The sequence below is a fragment of the Cetorhinus maximus genome, chromosome 19, assembly GCF_964194155.1.
Source record: "Cetorhinus maximus chromosome 19, sCetMax3.hap1.1, whole genome shotgun sequence".
In the NCBI taxonomy this organism is placed as follows: Eukaryota; Metazoa; Chordata; class Chondrichthyes; order Lamniformes; family Cetorhinidae; genus Cetorhinus; species Cetorhinus maximus.
This window is the reverse complement of record NC_135897.1, coordinates 58,181,958-58,202,372: the sequence shown is the minus strand read 5'-3', so window position 1 is coordinate 58,202,372 and position 20,415 is coordinate 58,181,958. Positions and strand designations below refer to the sequence as shown.

The 20,415-nt window shown below is 41.1% G+C and overlaps 1 protein-coding gene across 8 annotated transcripts in view; it reads right to left on the bottom strand.

Annotated features, from left to right (window-relative positions):
- opa1 (OPA1 mitochondrial dynamin like GTPase) overlaps nt 1-20,415 on the bottom strand; it is a 133,233-nt gene that overhangs the window by 31,369 nt on the left and 81,449 nt on the right. For all 8 annotated transcript variants that reach the window (XM_078563877.1, XM_078563875.1, XM_078563879.1 and 5 more), the window contains 4 exons: nt 11,061-11,201; nt 7,211-7,327; nt 5,768-5,861; nt 2,755-2,865 (listed from right to left, as the gene is read on the bottom strand). In XM_078563877.1, the coding sequence (XP_078420003.1) occupies nt 2,755-2,865; nt 5,768-5,861; nt 7,211-7,327; nt 11,061-11,201 (463 nt within the window). The remainder of the gene's footprint in view (nt 1-2,754; nt 2,866-5,767; nt 5,862-7,210; nt 7,328-11,060; nt 11,202-20,415) is intronic.

Sequence of the window (20,415 nt, the reverse complement as noted above, 5' to 3'; positions counted from 1 at the left end):
GGAGCACTGGACCAAATAGTATGGCAAGGGTTGGCAGTTCACCATCATGGCCAAAACAAGGGCCCTGAATAAATATTACTGATGCACCAAGTAGCAGAAACTGGCCACAGTAATAGAGAGAACGACATTAACAATTTGTATTTATATAGTGCCTTTAATAACTTAAACATTCCAAGGCACTTCACAGGAGCATTATCAAACCAAATCTGACACCAGCCAAAAAAGGTGATATTAGGATAGATGACTAAAAGCTTAGTTAGAGAAGTGGGTTTTAAGAGGCACTTTAAAGGTGGAGATAGAAAGAGAAGAAGGTGTAAGGAGGGAATTTCAGACTTTAGGGCCTTGGTAGCTAAAGACACGGCCACCATTGCTGGAGCAATTAAAATTGGGAGTGCTCATGATGCCAGCATCGGAGTGCAGATATCCCTGAGAGCTGGAAAACTTGGAGATAAGGAAGGGTGAGGCAATGGGGGGACTTGAAAATAAGGGTGAGAATTTTAAAAATGAGGCGTTGCTTAACTGGGAGCCATTATAGGTCAGCAAGCACAGGGAGGTGGTTGAAAATAGCAATTAACGGGTGGCTAAAGAATTGTTCTATTAATTGCCCAGTTCATTAATTTCAGTGGTTGTAACCAAACATCGTAAAGTATACAGCAAAGGTATAATTGGAATTTTATACATACCAATTAGAGTTATCCAGGAATTAGCATATTCCTTAGCAACAGAGCCAAACATGATTAATTTCATGCCATGAAAATGCATGCAGTACAATTACATGATGACTGAATCATTTTAAATGTAGTAAATACTGCCACTTATTGACCAGAGACAGAACCGCAGATTGCTTTCCTCATCCATGACATTGTAAAGGCTAGTTGTGAGGATACTAAACATCACATACTCTGCAGCTGCCTTGTTAAGCATTAATGTTGCTTACGATGTTCCAAAACAATATAAAATATTATTTTAATGAAAAGTCAACCAAGATATCCAGTAGAAACTCATATTTAAGCATTGGCCCATAATTTGCTGTCAATATAATGGCATGTCTAATGGCACTTTCCATTATTTATGCTCAAATGTTACAGTAACTTCAGGCAAGGACAGATGAGCAGTTAAACATAGAATTACAAAAGTTTTTGTCTGAGGTGCTTCACAAAAATAGCATCTCGCTGTGTGGCTCACTATTGAAATGCATTTGAAAGTATGAATTTGCTGCACTTGTATGACAGATATGAACTGAGCTCGCCACAAAATTAGAAGTAATGCAAGGAGCCTGTTTTACAGCCATTTAAGGTTTGCATATTTTTAATTAAGCCTGTATTAGTTGTCAAGAGATTGTTTTAGCATTACGATAAGTGTTCATTAATGCCAGTGAACCGACCTGGCACTGAAAATTAATTTTTACAAGTATCTAGGCACATTCCTTATGGCTTCAATTGTTCTTGGGCATATTAAAAAAGTAAAAGTTTAAACGAAACGTTTTCTTTAAACTTTTTCGTCTCTTTTTCCTCTCACCTAATCAAAGCATTCTTTCCCTGTCTCTTTCTGCATCTTATTTACCATTGAATTCACCCACTCCAACCTGCACTTCCTTCTCAGTCTTCGTATTGTTAACTTCACAATTCTTCAATCTGATTGGTTACGGAAATACACAGTCACTTGCCTTGTTCACTCAGGTTTCAAATATACTATTTCCTTGATTATCACCTTGCACCTCTAGCAACTTGCAGTGCAAAACACTGTCGAGATGAAATGGGCACAGCAATACCATCAGTCATTGCCCTGCTACAGCAGAATATATGCCATAGAATCATGGGAAAGCAGAGGGTGATCAGTGAATGCAAGGACAGCCACTGATACGTCATTTTATGAACATATGTTTTTGACTAAAATAATAAAAAATAAGTTATTTATAGACTTGAACAAATTCCTCAACTAAGTATTACTTAAAAACAAAAAAATACTGTTTAAAGATTGACTCAAAATATTTTAGTAAAGATTTGCAACCAAATGATGGTTATAACAAAAAAGGTTCGAGTGTCGGGGTGTCAGTCATCGGCGGAAAGAGGTGGGGGAGTTAGGCCTCGGGGGAGTGTTTGGGGGGCTGGGGGCAGTCCCGTTGGTGGGGAGAGTCACGTCGGGGGGGGGGCGTTATAGGGAGACCCCAGAATGGTGGCGGAGTCTCGTGAGGGGGGGCGGAGCGGAGAGTCAGAGGTGTGAGGCGGGGAGTCAGTGTAGATCTGTGCAATAGTTACCCAGAAGTTAGGTGATGTTTTAATTCTAACTTTTTTAGTTTCTTCTAACCTAATCGGAGCCATCTGAAATTCGAAATTTAAATCACAACTTTGGATGGTTCCCAGCGCAGGGCAATTGCACAGAGGAGGTTTGCACTTCTGGGCAATTGTTGTGCAAACCTTACCTGTGAACTTCTGAAGAGGATTCCCCAGCACATCTCTGGGGTACCCTCCCTGGAGCTTGGAAGTTAAGGCCCATGAGCGCACCTCTGATCTCACTAAAATAGTTAATGTAAGCTGTGAACTCTTAATTCAATCAAAAACTCCTACAGATGCAAGTCAGGTGATTTTCATCATTATAATAAGCAAACATGCAAATCAAAAGTATATTTTTATAGAAGTCCATCTACCATATTAATTAGACTCGAGTCAGGTTCATGAAAGTATTTCAGTTTGAGATCACCTTGAATTAATACAACACTTGTCAGTCAGTACACGAGTATAAAGTATTACTCACTGAGGTCCTCTGCTAGTTGAACTCTCCTTCCTGTCAACAGTTGAACTTTTTTACCATTGTCTTCAGCAAAGTCCTCCAACACTTCCTTCACATTCTTTTCAAGGCGTCTCACTAGTATTGATGGAAAACATAACTAGTTTTTAAGCTCTTGATGAATGGTAATTTTTGCCATTTACTTAAAAGAATTAACTACGTAGCTTCTGTACCATTAAATAGTAGCTGTTGTGATGCTAGCAATGAATTACTTTGAGTCAGTTTTAGGCTTGCTGATCATTGCTGCCAGATAGGTGATGAGCAAGGTGTTTATCTTACCTTGATTAGTTGTCATCTATTGGAGAATGACAATTATTGCATGACAAACAAGCGACAGCTTTTCACAGTTGACAAAACAGGCTTTTCAGAAAAAAATCTTCATACTCTACCCCATGCTTTAGATTTCTTTAAAAACTGTAATTCCATATGCACCAATAAACTTTTTGATTAAAATTAAAAGTAAATGTTGTCAAAATCAGTATCCTACTTCTCCTGATTACTCTGTTTTCTTTCATACACAATTAGCAACCGATAATAAAACTACAGTGGGAAAGAATGAAAATTCTTCAGAGCCACTGCAGAGTACTTATAACAGATTGAGTCTTAGATGAAAGTTTTTGTTGGGCAGTTCATTTTTAAAATAACCCAATTCACACAGTACCAACGTAGAACCTGTGCCAAGCCACGAAACTTGATATAACAAAAAACTGATATATCAACACCTATTAAAGTATCAACTCACACGTTTGATCACATTTCTAAGGTCACATAGAACACAACTCCAATTGCTTTCCATTGCTACTTTTCAAGGATAGAACACATATAGAAACTTTCACCCGAGACTCTATGTAATTTAACTGGAGTCCAATCATGATAGTAAATGTTACTCAGGTGAAGAATAATTGGTATCCAATTTGAAATTTAAACACTGAGAAAATTTCAAACAGAGGACAGGCTAAGATATCCAATACCAGCTCAACAGAAACATCCTCCAATTAAACATTGAGAAGACCAAAGCCATTGGTCAGGATTTTCTGTGCAGCATGTTCGGTGGTGTGAGTGGACAATATGGCGAGAAGGCCAAAAATCGGTTTCATAACGTCATGAAACCAGTTTGAGATCATCCGCTCCACCCGCCAATGGCGGGCCGTGTTTCCTGCTATCAGATGTTGGGAGCCTCCCTGTAATACATCTGCATATCATTACAAGGCCAGCCGTCAGGCCCATCACTGCCGCCCCCCTCCCCCCCTCCCCACCACCCCGCTGGATCGTCCATGGGAAAATATGCCGTGTTTCACAACAGTACATAAGCAATGTACACTTGGTGGGCTGCACTTTGCTTGGGATTTCAAGGTTTGCTTGCCTACCTTGCTTTGGTCAGCAATCACAGTCATCAGTGCCAGGCTTCACAGACAGTGCCACATCACTTTTAGGGGGATCATGGTAGGTCTCTATCTACCAGGTCAGCCATATGTGGGTGGCTTTTCAATGGCTGCAGGGCAAGGTCTTGCTTGAGGAAGGGGGAGAAGTGGCCTCAGGCAAGGGAAGAGGCTGAAGGACGAGAGCTGCAGGTACTGGGGAAGGAGGGTATCCCAGGGTGTGTGTGGGGGCACATGTTCATCTGTGCAAGTGGCCTTAAGATGGTGAGGACTAAGGAGGCAGTCTGCAGAGGAGATGAGGCCAGATGGACATGTGAGGGTATGTGTGAGAGAATGAATGGTGATGTTCCTTGAGCTGGCAGTAAGTGAGATGCCAGTGAACGTGTGATGGGCTTCAGTGTGTGAGATTAGAGTGATGAAGTGATTGCCTTACCCTGGCTGCGTGGATGAGATCATTTATCCTCTATCTGCATTGGATGGCCAACCTCTTCTGTGCATCATCAGCACTGACCACCGCTGCCACGCTGGATTGGTGATGCCGCTGCCCATCCTGTGGCCAAAGTGGGGCTGGAATACATCACGGGGGCTCCACAGCGTCCAAATGGCATTCCAGTGACGCATGATGAAGCAGTGAGGTGATGGCAGGCAGGCGATTGAGAGCCTGCCCGCCATGGAAACAACATGTTTCCTGAGAATGCATAAATAATGTGGCGGGTTTGGGATGATACGGCGTGAAAACCCGCCTTCGGGCCCGGGGGGTACCGCACTTAGTGTAAATCTGGGACGATTCCGCCCATTATCTTAGTTCTCCAATACAAACGCTATGCCTTAACAACTGATTCCATCTCTCTCCCTGCATGCCCGAGGCTGAACCAGGCTGTTAGTAGCCTTACCATCATATATGGCCACCATATCAGCTACCCACCACATACTCACACCATCACAATGACTGCCAATTTCCATCTCTAAAACAATGCAAGACTATGCCCCACCTTAGCTCATCTGCTGTTAAATTCCTCATCCATGCCTTTGTTATCTCTCGACTCAACTGTTCCAGTGCAGTCCTGGCCAATTCCCCACGTTCTACCCTCTGGAAACTTGAGATCATCCAAAACTGCACCCTTACCTGCACCAAGTCCTGTTCACCCAGCACCTCCTCTTGACCCAAATTGGGTCCCGGTTAAGCAACGCCTTGATTTTAAAATTCTCATCCTTATTTTCAAATCTTTCCCTGGTTTTGACCCTACTCTCCTCCAGGCCCACAACTCTCTGAAATATCTGTGCTCCTCTATTCTGGTCTCTTTAGAATCCCAGATTTTAATTACTCCACCACTGGTGGGCATGTCTTCAGTTGCCTGTGTCCTGAAGTTCTGAAATTTTCTTCCTAATCCTCTCTGCCTCTCTTTTCTCCTTTAAGATGTTCCTTAAAACCTGCTTCTTTGACAAAGCTTTTGTTCATCTGCCCTAATATTTCCTTACGCGGCTTGGCATCAACGACTGTGAAGTGCCTTGGGGCATTTTATTACAGTAAAGGTTCTATGTAAAAACAGGTTGTTGTTGTTACACATGTAGATTTAATCAGAAACAGGATCTTAACTTACCTTCAGTATTTGTTAGCTGTTGTCGGAGTGTGTTTGCTGTAATAGCTAGCATTCGTTGAATGCGCCAGAACAGGATAACATTATTGCATTCCAGCTGTGGGGGACAGGGGAGGGAATGAGAAGAGAGACAATATTTTGACAATCTTTTAGTCACATATATTTTTACTTCAAATTTTGTGATTACAGTCCTTAGTCCTGTGACCTTAGTCCTGAAGAATGAAACAGCGTTCCTACTGTTGGCAGTCAGTCAAATATCAAGAAGGTTAGGTACAATACTGCCAATGCAAAGCAAAAGTCTTACAATTCTGCCCCAAATTCATAACAGAAATCCCTTTTACACTAGTGTGAAATTTTCCATTTCCCACACCACCTTCTTAAATCAAGGCTACTTACTCAATGCCAATTTGTGAACAGTTTATACGGGTTGCAACACCTATTGGTAAGTAAATTAAAACTACACTTTGGAACCTTAAGTCTCCCATCCAGCAACATTAATTTCATCAGTCCAAGGCAAACTTAAATGTAGGCTCCAAGAGTAAAAGGTATTCATTATAAATTACTGAAAAATTGAGATACTTGCAGGAATACCTGAAGAGTAAATCGAATGCAGCTACATACACTGTTTTCCATGGCTGGATACTGGTTCATTTCATTACTTTTTGAAGCAAGAATATGATACTTCTGCCTCACTATAGTGGACATTTCAGTTAAAGATCTTAAATGGATTTTATAAACATTTGGTCAGTTCTGCCTTCCTTCTATTGGCATGCAAGGCTGTGCTGCAGTTGTGATTCGAACAATCTGTTCTGAGAGTAACAGACAAGTGAAACCTTCAGAAAATATCTAATTATGTGTCTGAAATGCCCTGTAATACACAGTACAATAAAGGTATTGTTAAAAATATATATATATAATATATATAGTTTTTAAACTATATAAGGTAGTCTTGCCAGATTTTCATGTTTTCTTGTGTATCCTTTACTACTGTTACGTTTGGTACTTAAGATGGACCCACTACCATCATGGATATTTTGAAAGACAGCATCTGAGAGGCAATGTACAGCGGAGATAGTGAGAACCGTAAAGAAAAATAACAACTATCTGTGGGCATCGCGAACAAGGCCACGTTTGTTGCCCATCCTTAAATTAAACTGAGTGGTTTGCCTGGATGGCAGTTAAGAGTCAACCACATTGCTGGAGTCACATGTAGGCCAGACCAGGTAAGGATGGCAGATTTCCTTCCCTAAAGGGCATCGATGATAGTTTCATGGTCTGAGGCTAGCTTTCAATTCCAGATTTAATTGAATTTAAATTCTACCAGCTGCCATGGTGGGATTTGAATCCATGCCCCCAGAACGTTAGCCTAGGCCTTGGGATTACTAGTCCAGTGACATTCCCACTACGCCATCATCTCCCCTTCCTTTATATTATCCCTTTTCATACCTCAGAGTCTACAAAATGCCTTTGGTAATAGTGGAAACCTCTTCTGCAAAGATTACAATGGTTCAGCGATTTCTTCAAGAAGTGTTTTCGGTAAACTTGGTGCCAAGTATCTTTAATCTAGAGAAAAAGAAAACATAAGTCAAGGTATTTATTGAAGTCAGTAACATTTTCTAACAAGAAAACTTGGCTTTTAGTGAATGTAATAAGTTTAAGAACATTGCAAAAATTGTTTTAATCAGAATCATCCGACCACATCCAATTCACTAAGAAGAAAGATCTTCACACAATTCTTTCTCAGTAGAAATAACTTGCATTTATTCAGTGCAATAAAGTCTCGCCGCTCGCAGGGGCTACGTTTCCATAGAGCCTCGCAAATGGCGAAATCGTGAACTTTACAATGGGAATCAATTAGATAGGTTCCAGCCATCCTAAAATTTGACATGCATCAAAGGCAATAAAGACTGTTTTAAATAAATTTAAGAGAAATTTACTGGAGAATTTGTTTAACATAGGAATAAAACAAGAACAATGTAAAATTTGCCACACTTGCAGTACTTGAGAGTGGAGGTGGAGGGAGTGGGCGAAGTGGCTGACGTGGGTATTCATGTGGATAAAAAGTTATTTTTGACTGCTTCACCTTTTGTTAAAGTTCTCGCTAAGGAGCAATAGCATTATCAATCACTCTACAAAAAGAATGCTTCTTTCCATGTTTGTATCATAGTCTATCGCCTGTTTTTAAAAAATCTTCAGCTGATCTTATGAGTTCTGCCATCAGCTTGGATGTAAAATTAGCTCTCTTAGGCTCTTCCTGCTCCTGTTTAAATTCACTTAAATTTATCAGTTCCACCAATTCCCCTTTAGAGAGTTCCTCTTGATGAGACAGAAGCAACTCTACTGCATCTGTGGCCAGGTCTTCAAATCCATCCCTTCCAACTTGTTTTTCCAACTCATTCACACTGCAGAATCATTCACAGTCACAGGCCAAACTTTTTTTCCCAGCAGACATTTATAGTTGATTCTCTAGCCTCATCCCATGAGCCCTATTGCTGTAAGGGTGTTGAATTCCTTCCAGCAATCATGGACAGTGGTTGAGGGTTTGTTTCCATAATGTTGAGAATGTGGTTGAAACTTCCGTGTAAGCTTTGAAGGATGCAATGACCCATCCAACCGGTCCACTGGCTGGATAAGTGAGGTTATATTTGGGGATAAAAACAAAATGTCAGTGTCTGGATGGCTATCTGCAAGACAGCATGATGTCCAGGTGCATTATCGAGGATAAGTAGAACCTTGAAGGACAAGTTATTTTCCCTCAGATAAATCCTGACTTCATATAGAAAGCAATTCTCAAACCAGTCTTCAAATATTGCTGCTGTAATCCAGGCATTGCTGTTAGCCTTCCAAACAAACCGGTTGATGAGATTTAGTTTTCCCTTTAAAGGCTCGAGGGTTTTGTGACCTACAAACCAGCATTTGTTTACACTTAAAACCAGCCACATTGGCACATAGTGGCCTGTCCTTTGCCACTTTAAAGCCAGGTGCAGTCCTTTCTTCTTTGGAAATGCAAGTCCTATTTGGCATTTTTTTCCAGGACTGGCCAGTTTTGTCTGCTCTGCCTGGTACCCTCTTTCCTCAATGCATTCCTGCAGTTACACAGTAAGCTGATGCAGCCTCCCTGATCAACTTCATATTATACAGACCAAAATGTTTTTCAAAGCAATCAAACCATCCTGTACTGGCTGAAAATCCTCTGGAAGGCAGAGGAGAGGCCCCTTCTGCACCACCTTCATCATCACTATTATCACCAGTAGCACCAGCACTACCCTCTTTAATGCTTTTTATGCACTGGTATAATTCAAGCGCCTTATTTCTAATGATTGGACCGTTAACTGTGATCCTCCTTTGTTGGCAGGTGCTCTATCCACACATTTAGTAACTTCTCAATTTCTTCCAAGTGTGGATGGATCTCTCCTACTTACAAAAGTTAACCTGGCAGTACGACTCTACCAGAGACACTAAGACTGACCCTTATTTTATCTTCAGACTTCCTAATGTATCTAATTGTAGATTCATTGACACTATTCCCTGGCCAGAATGGTAGCACTAGCACAGTTTTTCAGTTGCGAAGATGGATGTTTTTTAAAAGTATTTTTGGGAATATGGTGGGGAGGGGGCGGGGAGAGAGAGAGAGAGAGACAGAGAGGGAGGGAGAGGGAGAGGGAGAGAGAGAGAGAGGGAAAGGGAGAGAGAGGGAGAGGGGGAGAGTGAGAGTGTGTGTGTGTATGCAATTAAACTGGGGGAGGGTTAGTAAAGACAGTTTATCTGTGGGAGCAGAGAGTTGAAAGGTCAAGGTGCTAAATGGATGCATTTGTAATGAGGGGCTATGGAGAAGTTACTGTACGAATAAATAGGTTGGGTTTGAAATTTGCATTATAAGTAGGAACTTGACTTTTCAGCTGTTAAGTTTCAAAGGGAGTGTAGGAGTGACAGGGGACTTTAACAACTTACAAAGGTTTCATAGGTAAACAAGGGAAGGTTATTCAATTGTATTTGACCCGAAAGTGGAGGCAATAAAAAGATATGAAAGATTTTTACATTTTGGAAAAGCTGAGTACAAAGAGGTGCTTAGAAAAATGGAGTCCACAATCAAAGAGGTAAAGGGTATTTAAGGAAAGATGTTTAGTTGAGTTGTGTTGGCTGTGTGGGGGAAATGTCCTGACCCCAGCTCTGTGCTGAGAAAAGTTGTGAATTTGAAGCAGCAATCCAGTTTCAAGCCAGAGGAGTGTTTGTTTTCAGGGAACAGTCTGTTCCTGAACTTCAATCATTTTTTTTTTCACAGCAGAGTGGAAGAGAGTGAGAATGTGCATGGTATACTTTATTAAAGTAGCAGCTGTTTTCACTTTGGGTAATATTACTGGATTGTTATGGTTAAACATTTATAAGGGAGCTGTTGCCAAGTAGTTTATTTGTGTATTTTGACCAAGTGGGTTTTTTGGGAGACTGTTTAACTATGTAATTTTAATCTTGCATACTTAAGTTTTTTTTCTTCTTGTTCTTGTTAATATATCTTCTAATAGTAAAATCCTAGAAGTGCTATTGGGATTAGTAGATTTCCCCTTGTTTTCAGAATACAAAAAAAAGCTACAATCATAAGATAAGTTTCCCTCTGGGATTTGACTTGCTCAGCAAATAACATCGGCTGCGTTCGTAAATCATCTAATGTTGTCACTTCTTGGGCAAGTGCCATCACTTTCTGAGGACATTTACTGCTTGGCTCTGACTCACTCATTTTTAAATACAGTACTGTACAGGCTTAAAGATTGCCCAGATACTGCACTGTGATCAAGAATTAAATCACAGCAACAAGGAAAACCCACGTGTTCAACAATAGCAGGCGATGGACACACAGTGCTCACTTTCTACTGCAGGAAATACGTAATGGACACCTGCTTTTTAAAATTTCATTTTAAGTGTTTTCTTTTTTTCAGCATTTTTTAAAGTTGGCTTCTATTTTTTTTTATTTTTAACACCACAGATAAGCGAACAATTGGGCCTACAATGGGCAATTTGGTGTACTAACACCTTTGTACAGATATGCAAATTTGTGAAAGAGGAAGTGAATGGTGGGACTTTACTGTATCTTTCAGAAACAAGACTTGAAGCTGCAAAGCATGCTCTTTCAAATTGTCACCACTGGATCAAAAATAAGAATCTCAAAATGACAAATAATTATCTAAATAATAATTGGTATGTAATGAAACAAATAACAAAACAGGTCAGTTCATGCATATTTTGTTTAATTTGGAAAGTAAGTGAAATATTTGAAGATGTCAATTTGGTGACATTCACTTACCAGAATGGTGTCCACATCTACATTTTTAGCTTCCAGGTTTTTACGAACTGTTGTAACTTCATCGTTAGCAAGATAAGCTGTATGTTCCTCGTTGATTTTTAACAGCCGTTCCAATTCGCTTTTGGTTTCATTTCGAACATTCTAGTGCAAAAGAAGCATTCCGTTAATTATCACTGAAGTATAGAAATAGATTGAAGTTCTTCATTGACATATATGACTTAGTAGACAACTCAATTTACAGTGTAGCATTGAATGCTGTTTATCTAACACTATAGAATCCAACTGCCAGAACATCCACCTTTAACAGTTACATTTTGTACCAAATACTGAACGACTCTTAAAATGACAACTGCAACAAAGCCAAATGCCTCATGAATGTGGCCCTGCAGGTTTTGTGATAACGCCATACAAATCTATCCAATTGTATTACATTGTGATTTGATTGCTGACCTTCTTTCTAATAGGGAATCAAGCACCTTGTAGAGAGATAGCAAGTTGATCACTTCTGCTCTTCATAAATTATCTAGTGGATGTCAAGGAGGAGGATGGACTAACACATTCCTTGTGGAAACTTTGCTTCAGTACTGTAATAAAATGATCCATATTGTTATGACCACAGCTGATGTTAATTGCTGCACAAACCAAATCCCAGAGGGAAGCTTGGCTTATGGGCCATACCCTTTTTTTAAATTCTAAAAACGAGAACGGGACGTACTGATCTCAGCAGTAAGAAGTCCAGTAACACTTATGGGACTTTAAAAATTAAAAGTAAAAGTTTTATTAACAAAAATAACAGAAAACTTAAGCACACAAGATTACAGTTACACAGTTATCTTAGTCTTACAAAACATTTCCCCAAAAATGGTCAGACCCACGGGTAAACAGCTTCCAGGCAACACCCCCACCTTATAGATGTTTAACTATAAAACAAATCCAAGGCAAAGTGCTGTAGCTTCAATAAAGGCAGAGCACATGACCTGTAACTCTCTTCTACTCTGCTGTGAAAATCCAAACTTCAGAATAAAACTGCTTTTTGCAGCCCAAGGCTTTTCTAGCTCGACAGAACGGTTGATTCAAATTGCATCCTCTCTCAGCCACAGCTCCAGCTGTTACATCTCGCCTCTCTCAGCTCAACAGCTCAAACCTCCCAACCTCTCCACAATAATTCTAAAATACCTCTTTCCTCCTTTCATCTCAGGTTCCATTGTTTTCACACCTCTTTGAAACTCAAGTCCTTTCAAATATAAGATCTTTCGTGGTCCCATCTTGTCTTTGCTTTCGGGTCAATAAAATATATCCCGCCTTTCGACTTACCTATGGAACTCCTACATGATGCAAACATGTCTCTAGTTACCTCTGACTCTCCTTTGATATTCAAATAAACTCTCCACTTATGTAAAAAAGCAAATGTTAGATCTAACTTATTCACTTGTTCCTCAAACCTAACACCTCTATCCTTTTCATGTTTTACACCCCCGAGACAACCTGTCTCCTATTAATCTCTGCCCAGCTTAATTAAATCATACACACACAGAATAACATAATATTCCCCAAAAATATTTTAAAAATCCATTTCGCACAATATTATGATTCAACCTTTTTGTCTTTTGAGTGTCATAAATCCAATTTAACAGTTCATTGTATATGCCAGAAGACGATAGTAACTCAATGATGGCCGATGACACACACACTGCTGAAAGTTCTAGAAATGTACAGTTACTTTCCTCGGTCATGACGAGATTCACTTGATCTCTGGACTTGAGCATATCACCAAGCAAGCCACCCACTTGGATCCAAATTGGCAACCGTTTAGCAGATTCCTGTGGCTAAAGGTAGCAAAGTTTCTTATTAATTCCATAGTATTTTGCTATACTTAACCCATCTTGATATCTGGAATCATCTTGTTTGCTCACTTCTGTGCTCAAATCAATGAAAGTAGCATCTGTCTTATCAAGTGACCAAAACTGTACAAAGTACTTCAGATGGGGTGACCAAAGTTTTATGGTGCAATGCAAGTCATTTTGCTTTGTATTCCATCTCCTCAATAAGGCAACTCAGGACTTATTTAGAACCAACTAATCTGGCCTATCAAATCTGCACAGTTATTTTCTCCACTAGTCACTTAGTCTAATTCACCCTGATGCTTTCCCTCCACATCCTTCCCTATTCCACTTTTTCAAGCAACTATTTTATTTCTTAAAGATTCCAAACACTCTGCTTCAATGGAAAATTCCACACTCCAGCCACTCTTTAGCTACAGATTTTTCTGAACCTAGCCTTGCCTTAACTATCATTTTATTACAAATCTATTTTTTTCTTCTTGTGGGTCTGGGTGCCGCTGGCAAGGCCAGCATTTGGTGCCCATCCCTAATTGCCCTTGAGGAACTGCCTTCTTGAACTATTGCAGTCCATCTGGTGCAGGTACTCTCACTTATAAAAAACCTTATTACTTTCTTATGTATTTTATATTTCTTTTGGTTCATTTTTAATTACTTGAATCAGAAATGCTATATAGTTCTCTTCAAAAATTTCAAATTTGATTTAATCTCCATGTTCACCAAATTCTGGTATACTCCATTCCTTCCTCCTGTATGTTAGCCGTAACTCAGTTGGTAGCACTCACACCTCTGAATCAGAAGATTGTGGGCTCCAGTTCGACTCCAGGACTTGAGCCCAAAAATAAATCAAGCATAACACTTCATTCCATTCTTGTGGATGAGACATTAATGCAAGGCCCCACCTGCCCTCTCGGGTATATGTAAAAGACCACATAGCACTACTTCAAAGGAGAGTTAACCAGAGTGTTCTGGCCAATATTTATTGCTCAATCAATATCACAACACGGATTATCTGGTCATCACATTGCTATTTATGGGAGCTTGCTGTGCACAAATTGGCTGCCACGTTTCCTACACATGCAACAATGGCCAAACTTCAAAAGTACTTCATTGGCTGTAAAGCATTTTGGGACATCCTGTGTTTGTGAAGGGCACTATATAAAAGTATGAATTTCTTTTTCTTCTCTTGCTTCCTTTTCCACATTTCTGTCACATTTGTTAGAACCTTCCCCCCACCACTCTCATTAACCTCCCCATGAGGGTATTGGTTTTAGTCCTGTTTAGGTATAGACTATCCTATCCGTACAACTCCCAGTCACAACACTCAAATGGTCCAAACCTTCTCTCCTACGCCACAGCTCAAATGTTGCAGTAGTAATAATAGTGAGGCTGCCAGCACTCTCAGTTATCAAAGAATAAAATGGACAGCAATGCATCCAACTTGCACAGCTAAACACAGAAATCAGGAAGCTGCTGTCCAATTTGCCTTTCATCTCCAGATACAACTGAGTGTCCTGCTATAGCTTGTTGTTGTTACGTTATTAAACTAGTAATCCAGAGGCCTGGACTAATGATTCAGAGACATGAGTTCAAATCTCATTAAGCCAGCTGGGAAATTTAAATTCAATCAATTAAATAAATGTAATAAAAAGCTAATATCAGCTGACCACAAACATTTTGTGAATTTTCATATAAACCCATATAGTTGACTTATATCCTTCAGAAAAGGAAAGCTACAATTCCTACCCCTACATGTGACTCCAGACCCACAGCAATATGGCTGACTCTTATCTGCCCTCCAAAACGGCCTAGCAGGTCACTCAGTTGTATCAAAACCACTGTGGAAAACTGTAAGAATTAACTGGAAGGACCATCCAGGGTTGATCTAACCCTGCAAAGTCCTCCTCACTAACATCTCTGGGCATGTGCCAAAATTGGCACAGCTGTCTCACAGGTTAACCAAGCAACACTATGGCATTGTCCTACTCTCAGACTCATACTTCTTAGCCAACATCTCAAATGTGCTATGTATGGTCCCACCAGCAAGACAGCCACCAGAGGTGGTGGCACAATGGTATATAGTTGGGAGGGAATGGACCTGGAAGTCTTCAACATTCACTCTGCAGTCCAAGCAGCCAAACATTGGGTCAAACATGGGCAAGGAAATTTGATCATCACCCACCATTCTCCCTCAGCTGATGAATCTGTGTTTCTCCATGTTCACCTCTGCTTGGAAGAAGCAATGAGAATAGCAAGGGTACAGAACACACTGTACCAATTTTCATCACCAACAATGGCTCGGTAACACTGCTAATGACAGAATTGGATGAATCTTGAATGACGTAGCTGCCAGACGGGGTCTGTGGTAGAGGGAAATGGAATACAAGGGCAAAACCTACTTCACCTCATCCTCACCAATCTACCTTTCTCAAATGCATCTATCATGACAGTATTACTTGGAGTGACAACTGCACAGCCCTTGTCGGGGACAAAGTCCCATCTTCCCAACTTCACATCCTCCATCGTATTGTGTGACACTGATACCATGCTAAATGGGATAAATTCAGAATAGATATGGCAGTTTAAAACTGCACATCCAAGAGCCGCTGTGCATCAACAGGAGCAGCAGAATTGCTTTCTACTACAATCTGTAACCTCATGACTGGGCATATCCCTCACTCTACCATTACCACCAAGCAAGGGACCAACCCTGGTTCAATGAGGAGTGCAAGAAAGTAAAGCAGGAAGTGTGCCAGGTGCACCTAAAAATGAGGTGGTGCCAACCTGGTGAAGCTACATACAAGCTAAACATCAAAAGCACATGCGATAGGCAGAGCTAATTCCACAACCAGCAGATCAGATCAAAGCTCTGCAGTACTGCCATATGTCATGGACATCCCTATCCTCAATGATGATGGTAACCAGCACGAGAGCAAAAGACAAGGTTAAGTGTTTGCAACCATTTTCAGCCAGAAGTGCCAAGTGGGTGATCCATCTTGACCTCCTCCCGAGGGCTGCACCATCACAATTTGATTCACTTCACATGATATCAAGAAACAGCTGAGTCCACTGGATATAGACAAGGCTATGGGCCCTAACAATATCCCAGCTGTAGTGTTGACGACCTCTGATCCAGAACTAGCCCCGTCTTTAGCCAATATGTACCAGTACAGCTATAATACTGATATCTGCCTGACAAATTGGAAAATTGCCCTATCATCAAAAAGCAGGGCAGGTCCAATCTGGCCAACTACTACCCCATCAGGCTACTTTAATCATGAGCAAAGCAATGGAAGGTGTCACTGGCAGTGTTGTTAAGCAGCACATCCGTGCTGAGAATCTGCTCAGCGATGTTTAATTTGGGTTCCCCCAGGGCCGCTGGACTCCTGACCTCATTATAGTTTGGTTCAAATATAAACAAAAGAGCAGGATTCCAGAGCCGAGGTGAGGGAGACTGTCTATAACATTATAACAGGATTTGATCAAGTGTGGCATTAAGGAGCCTTAGCAAAATTGAAGTCAATGGGAATCAGGGAAAAAACCCTCCTAGCTGGAGACTTACCTAGCATAAAGGAAGGCTGTTGTGGATGTTAGAGGGCATTCATCTCAGCCCCAGGACATCACTGCAGGAGTTCTTCAAGGGGGTGCCTGAGACCTAACCATCTTCAGCTACTTCATTAATTTCCTTCCCCCCCATGTCATAAGGTCAGGAGTGTGGATGTTTGCTGATGACTGCACAGTGTTGCTGATGAATTCACAACTCCTCAGAGAATGAAGCAGTCCGTGACTGCATGCAACAAGACCTGGACAACATTCAGGCTTGGACTGATAAGTAGCAAGTAACATTTGTGCCACAAAAGTGCAAAGCACTGACCATTTCCAACAAGCAATTGTCTAGCCCCTACCTTTGATATACAACAGCATTACCATCACCGAATGCCCCCACATTCAACACTCTGGGGTTGCCATTGACCAGAAACTGAACTGGACCAGCCACATAAATACTGTGCCTACAAGAGCAGGTCAGAGATTAGGAATTTTGCAGCGACATACTTCCTGGCTCCTAAAGCTTTTCAACCATTTACAAGGCACAACTTTGCACTGTGCTTAAATTCTCTCCGCTTGCTTGAATGAGAGCAGCTCCAACATCACCCAAGAAACTTAATACTATTCAGGAGAAAGCATCCCATCCACCACCTTAAACATTCTCTGCCTGTACCACCGAAGCACCATAGCTGCAGTATAGTTTACAAGATACACTGCAGCAACTCACTAAGCCTCCTCTGACAGCACCTTACAAACCCACAACCACATAGAACAAGGACAACGTGTGCATAAGAACACTACCAGTTGCAAGTTTGTCAAGTCACACACCATTCTGACTTGGAAATACATCACCACCCCTTCATCTTCACTGCGTTAAAATCCTGGAACTCCCTACCTAACAGCCTTGTGGAAGTAGCTTTATCATGCAGATTGCAGTGGCTCAATAAGGTGTCTCACCACCACCTTCTCGAGAGCAATTAGGGATGGACACTAAATGCTGGCCCTGCCCAGCGACACCCACATCCTATGAATGAGTGAAAGAAACACTGGTGTCTCACAGAGATGCAGCATTCAAAGATTTGAAGGGTGTGAATTTGTAGTACTTATCCACAATGCCCATTAAACAGGCCAGGAAAATTAGGGCTTGTCCATTCAAGTGTAAGTCAGTGGTGCCTTAATTAATACTGGCACTGCAAATTTCTTTTTACAACTTTTAATTATTGCTGGGCGATTTTAAAAAAAAATTTGTTTTACTTTTATCTCTTTATTCCATCTTTCCTTTTCTCTCTATTTTGCGTTCCGCATCTGGTTTACACTAAACTAAATGTTCTAACTTGCAATTCTTTTTTAGACTCTGCATGCCCCAGTAACAATTCTTCAATCAATTGATTGAGGAGAGACACTGTTGCTTCCCCTTTCACACAGGTCCCAGATACCTGTAGAGGGTGTGGCGTTGCTTTAACTGTCTGATAATAGCAAATTGTACTGCAAAAGCCCACAGAAACTTTGTGGATAGGTGAAGGTGTAAAGAACAGCATGTACTTTGCAAGTGACTTCAAAATCCAGGTCACATCCCTAGTCTTACTAATTTACTTGTTAATCTGATTGTTCCTTATTTGTCCAACAGATGGCATTGGTAGCAATCCTGAGATGTACTATTTTTGACATCCTGCTTCCTTAATTCACATCCTAATTTCTGGAACTCATTCTACGGGTCCTAAACCTTATTCTTTCCCAAGTCATTTGTTCTGGCCTGAACTATTACTTCTGATACATGCCACCTGCTGCCCAAAAAGAATCTGCACTGGCAGATATGATGTAACATGCTAAATGTGAGTTCCAAATAGTAACTGCAACTACTGCCCACAACTCACTACAACTGCACTCCAACATTCATCTCTAGTTTCTGGGAAGCAACTATATATTAAAAGTGCTATGACACTGGTGGCAACTGTCACCCCACTCAACCAAGTTGCTACTCTTGGAACAAATATTTAGCTAGGCAATGTCATCAGTAGACCCGCCCTTCATTCTTACTCCTTTTTCTGCCTTGATATGGCAGTTTGCTTCCAACTCTTTCTCATTGTTTGCTTGTCTGATGACTCTTGGAATGCCTGTTCCAAAAACCCTTTTACCCCTCATATGCGATAGAGCATGATCTGCAATTCCACAAGGTTCGCAAACTTTAAGCTTGAATAAATGCAGCTTTGATGAATCCTGTCTTGAATGTTCAAGCCATCAAGGAACTCTCATATTATGAGATTTGCACAAATCACCACTGTCCTACCATTGCAATTCTTTAAACTTTAGCTTAAGTTATTACAATGTTATGAAAACTACACTTGCCTCGTTGGAGAGTGGGAGGCCAGGAACTCCAAGTCCCAACAGACCTCGGAGTTTCCGTGCGTGCACAGACCAGAAGCGGGCAAACATGCGCAGTTCTGCATTTTTATGTTATTTGGGGCCAGTGCAGCTGTGTAAGAAGAAAATGGCATGAAAACCCAGATCATGCAACTGGGAGCTGTGCGCCATTGAAAACAAGTGTCCCAGGCAGGGGACAGGGAGCGGGGGCAGGGAAAGGTCTCAAAGGAAAAGTCCCAGACTGGTGACAGGGACAGGAAGAGGTGCCAGTTAAGTTAAAATGCAGAAAAAGTGTTGCAGTTAGCAGACTTTAAGTGAAGGGGGTCCAGGAGAAGCCCCGGTAAGTGAAGAAGGCTAAGCAGAAGCTCTGGTAAATAAAAAGGGATAATCAAAAGACCCGGTAAGTGAAGGCGGCTGAGCAGAAGCTCCGGTAAGTGAAGAGGGATAATCAGAATCCCCGGTAAGTGAAGAGGGATAATCAGAATCCCCGGTAAGTGAAGAGGGCTCAGGAGAACCCCTGAAGATCCAAGAAGGCAGCAGAAGGTTGGCGACTCCATGCTGCAAGCTGCTGGAATGAAGGCACCCCTTTGGAGCAGTGTTCCGCACGGACGAAGAGCTGAAGTTGTGCTTGAGAGTTGGTGGTTGAGTGTATATTTGGGAATCCAATAGAACGGGATCTCGGAAGGCAAGACTGAAACCCCTGCAGGGTGGGCTCTCGTTGATGCCGTCTGAGTTGGAGTGACTTTTGGAGACTTAGATCTTCAAAGGTGAAGACTGGAATTCCTCGTGAGAGAGATGAAGTTTCAGTGAGGTTGGTTAACTCAGTGTTCATTGACATCTGGGTGGATTGTTGAGAAATCCATGGGCTCTGTCTTGGTCGCATTTGCAATTTAGTGTACAGTGTGGTGTATATGACCAGTTTGTCTGTTAATTCACATGTAGCTTATATTTACTCTGATTGTTAGAGGACAAGGTAGATATTCAAAAACATGGGGTGCTGGCCAAGGATCATAACAATAGATATAAAAATACAAACTTAAAGTACACAATATAGAAGTTTAAACAGCAACCAGCAATATACATTAATACTCTAATTTAGAGCAAATTCCTGGTGCAGTCTCTCCACACACAGTTTTGTGTACTTTCTTATACCTTCAGAGAGCATACTTGCACTCAACAACTAATATGGAATATGCTTGTACTAATTATAGAAAAAATGTCACTCAACACTGTGTGTCCTTTTCATGTAGGTTAAGTTGTGGTGAACAATGTATAATATACATCTCCATTTTTAATGAGGTTTCACAATCCCCAAGGTTCAAGAGATGGGTTGAGGGGTTTGAGAGTTCAAGGGTTCAAAAGCAAAGAAGAAAAACCTTACTGTTGCCTAACAACAGTGGTGAAATGACACAGAGAAAGGCAAGAGCTGAGAGGCAGTTCGGTCAGTGCATGTCAGAGAGTGTAGATAGGATTTCTCAGCTCTCTAAGAAAAATTACAAGGCTAGTGGGACAGTAGTTAACTGAATGGTCAGTTATGGGACTCAGTAATGTGATCAACTTAATGGTGTTGCTGCTGAAACAGTGAAATTTAAGTGCTGTCAATTTTGGGT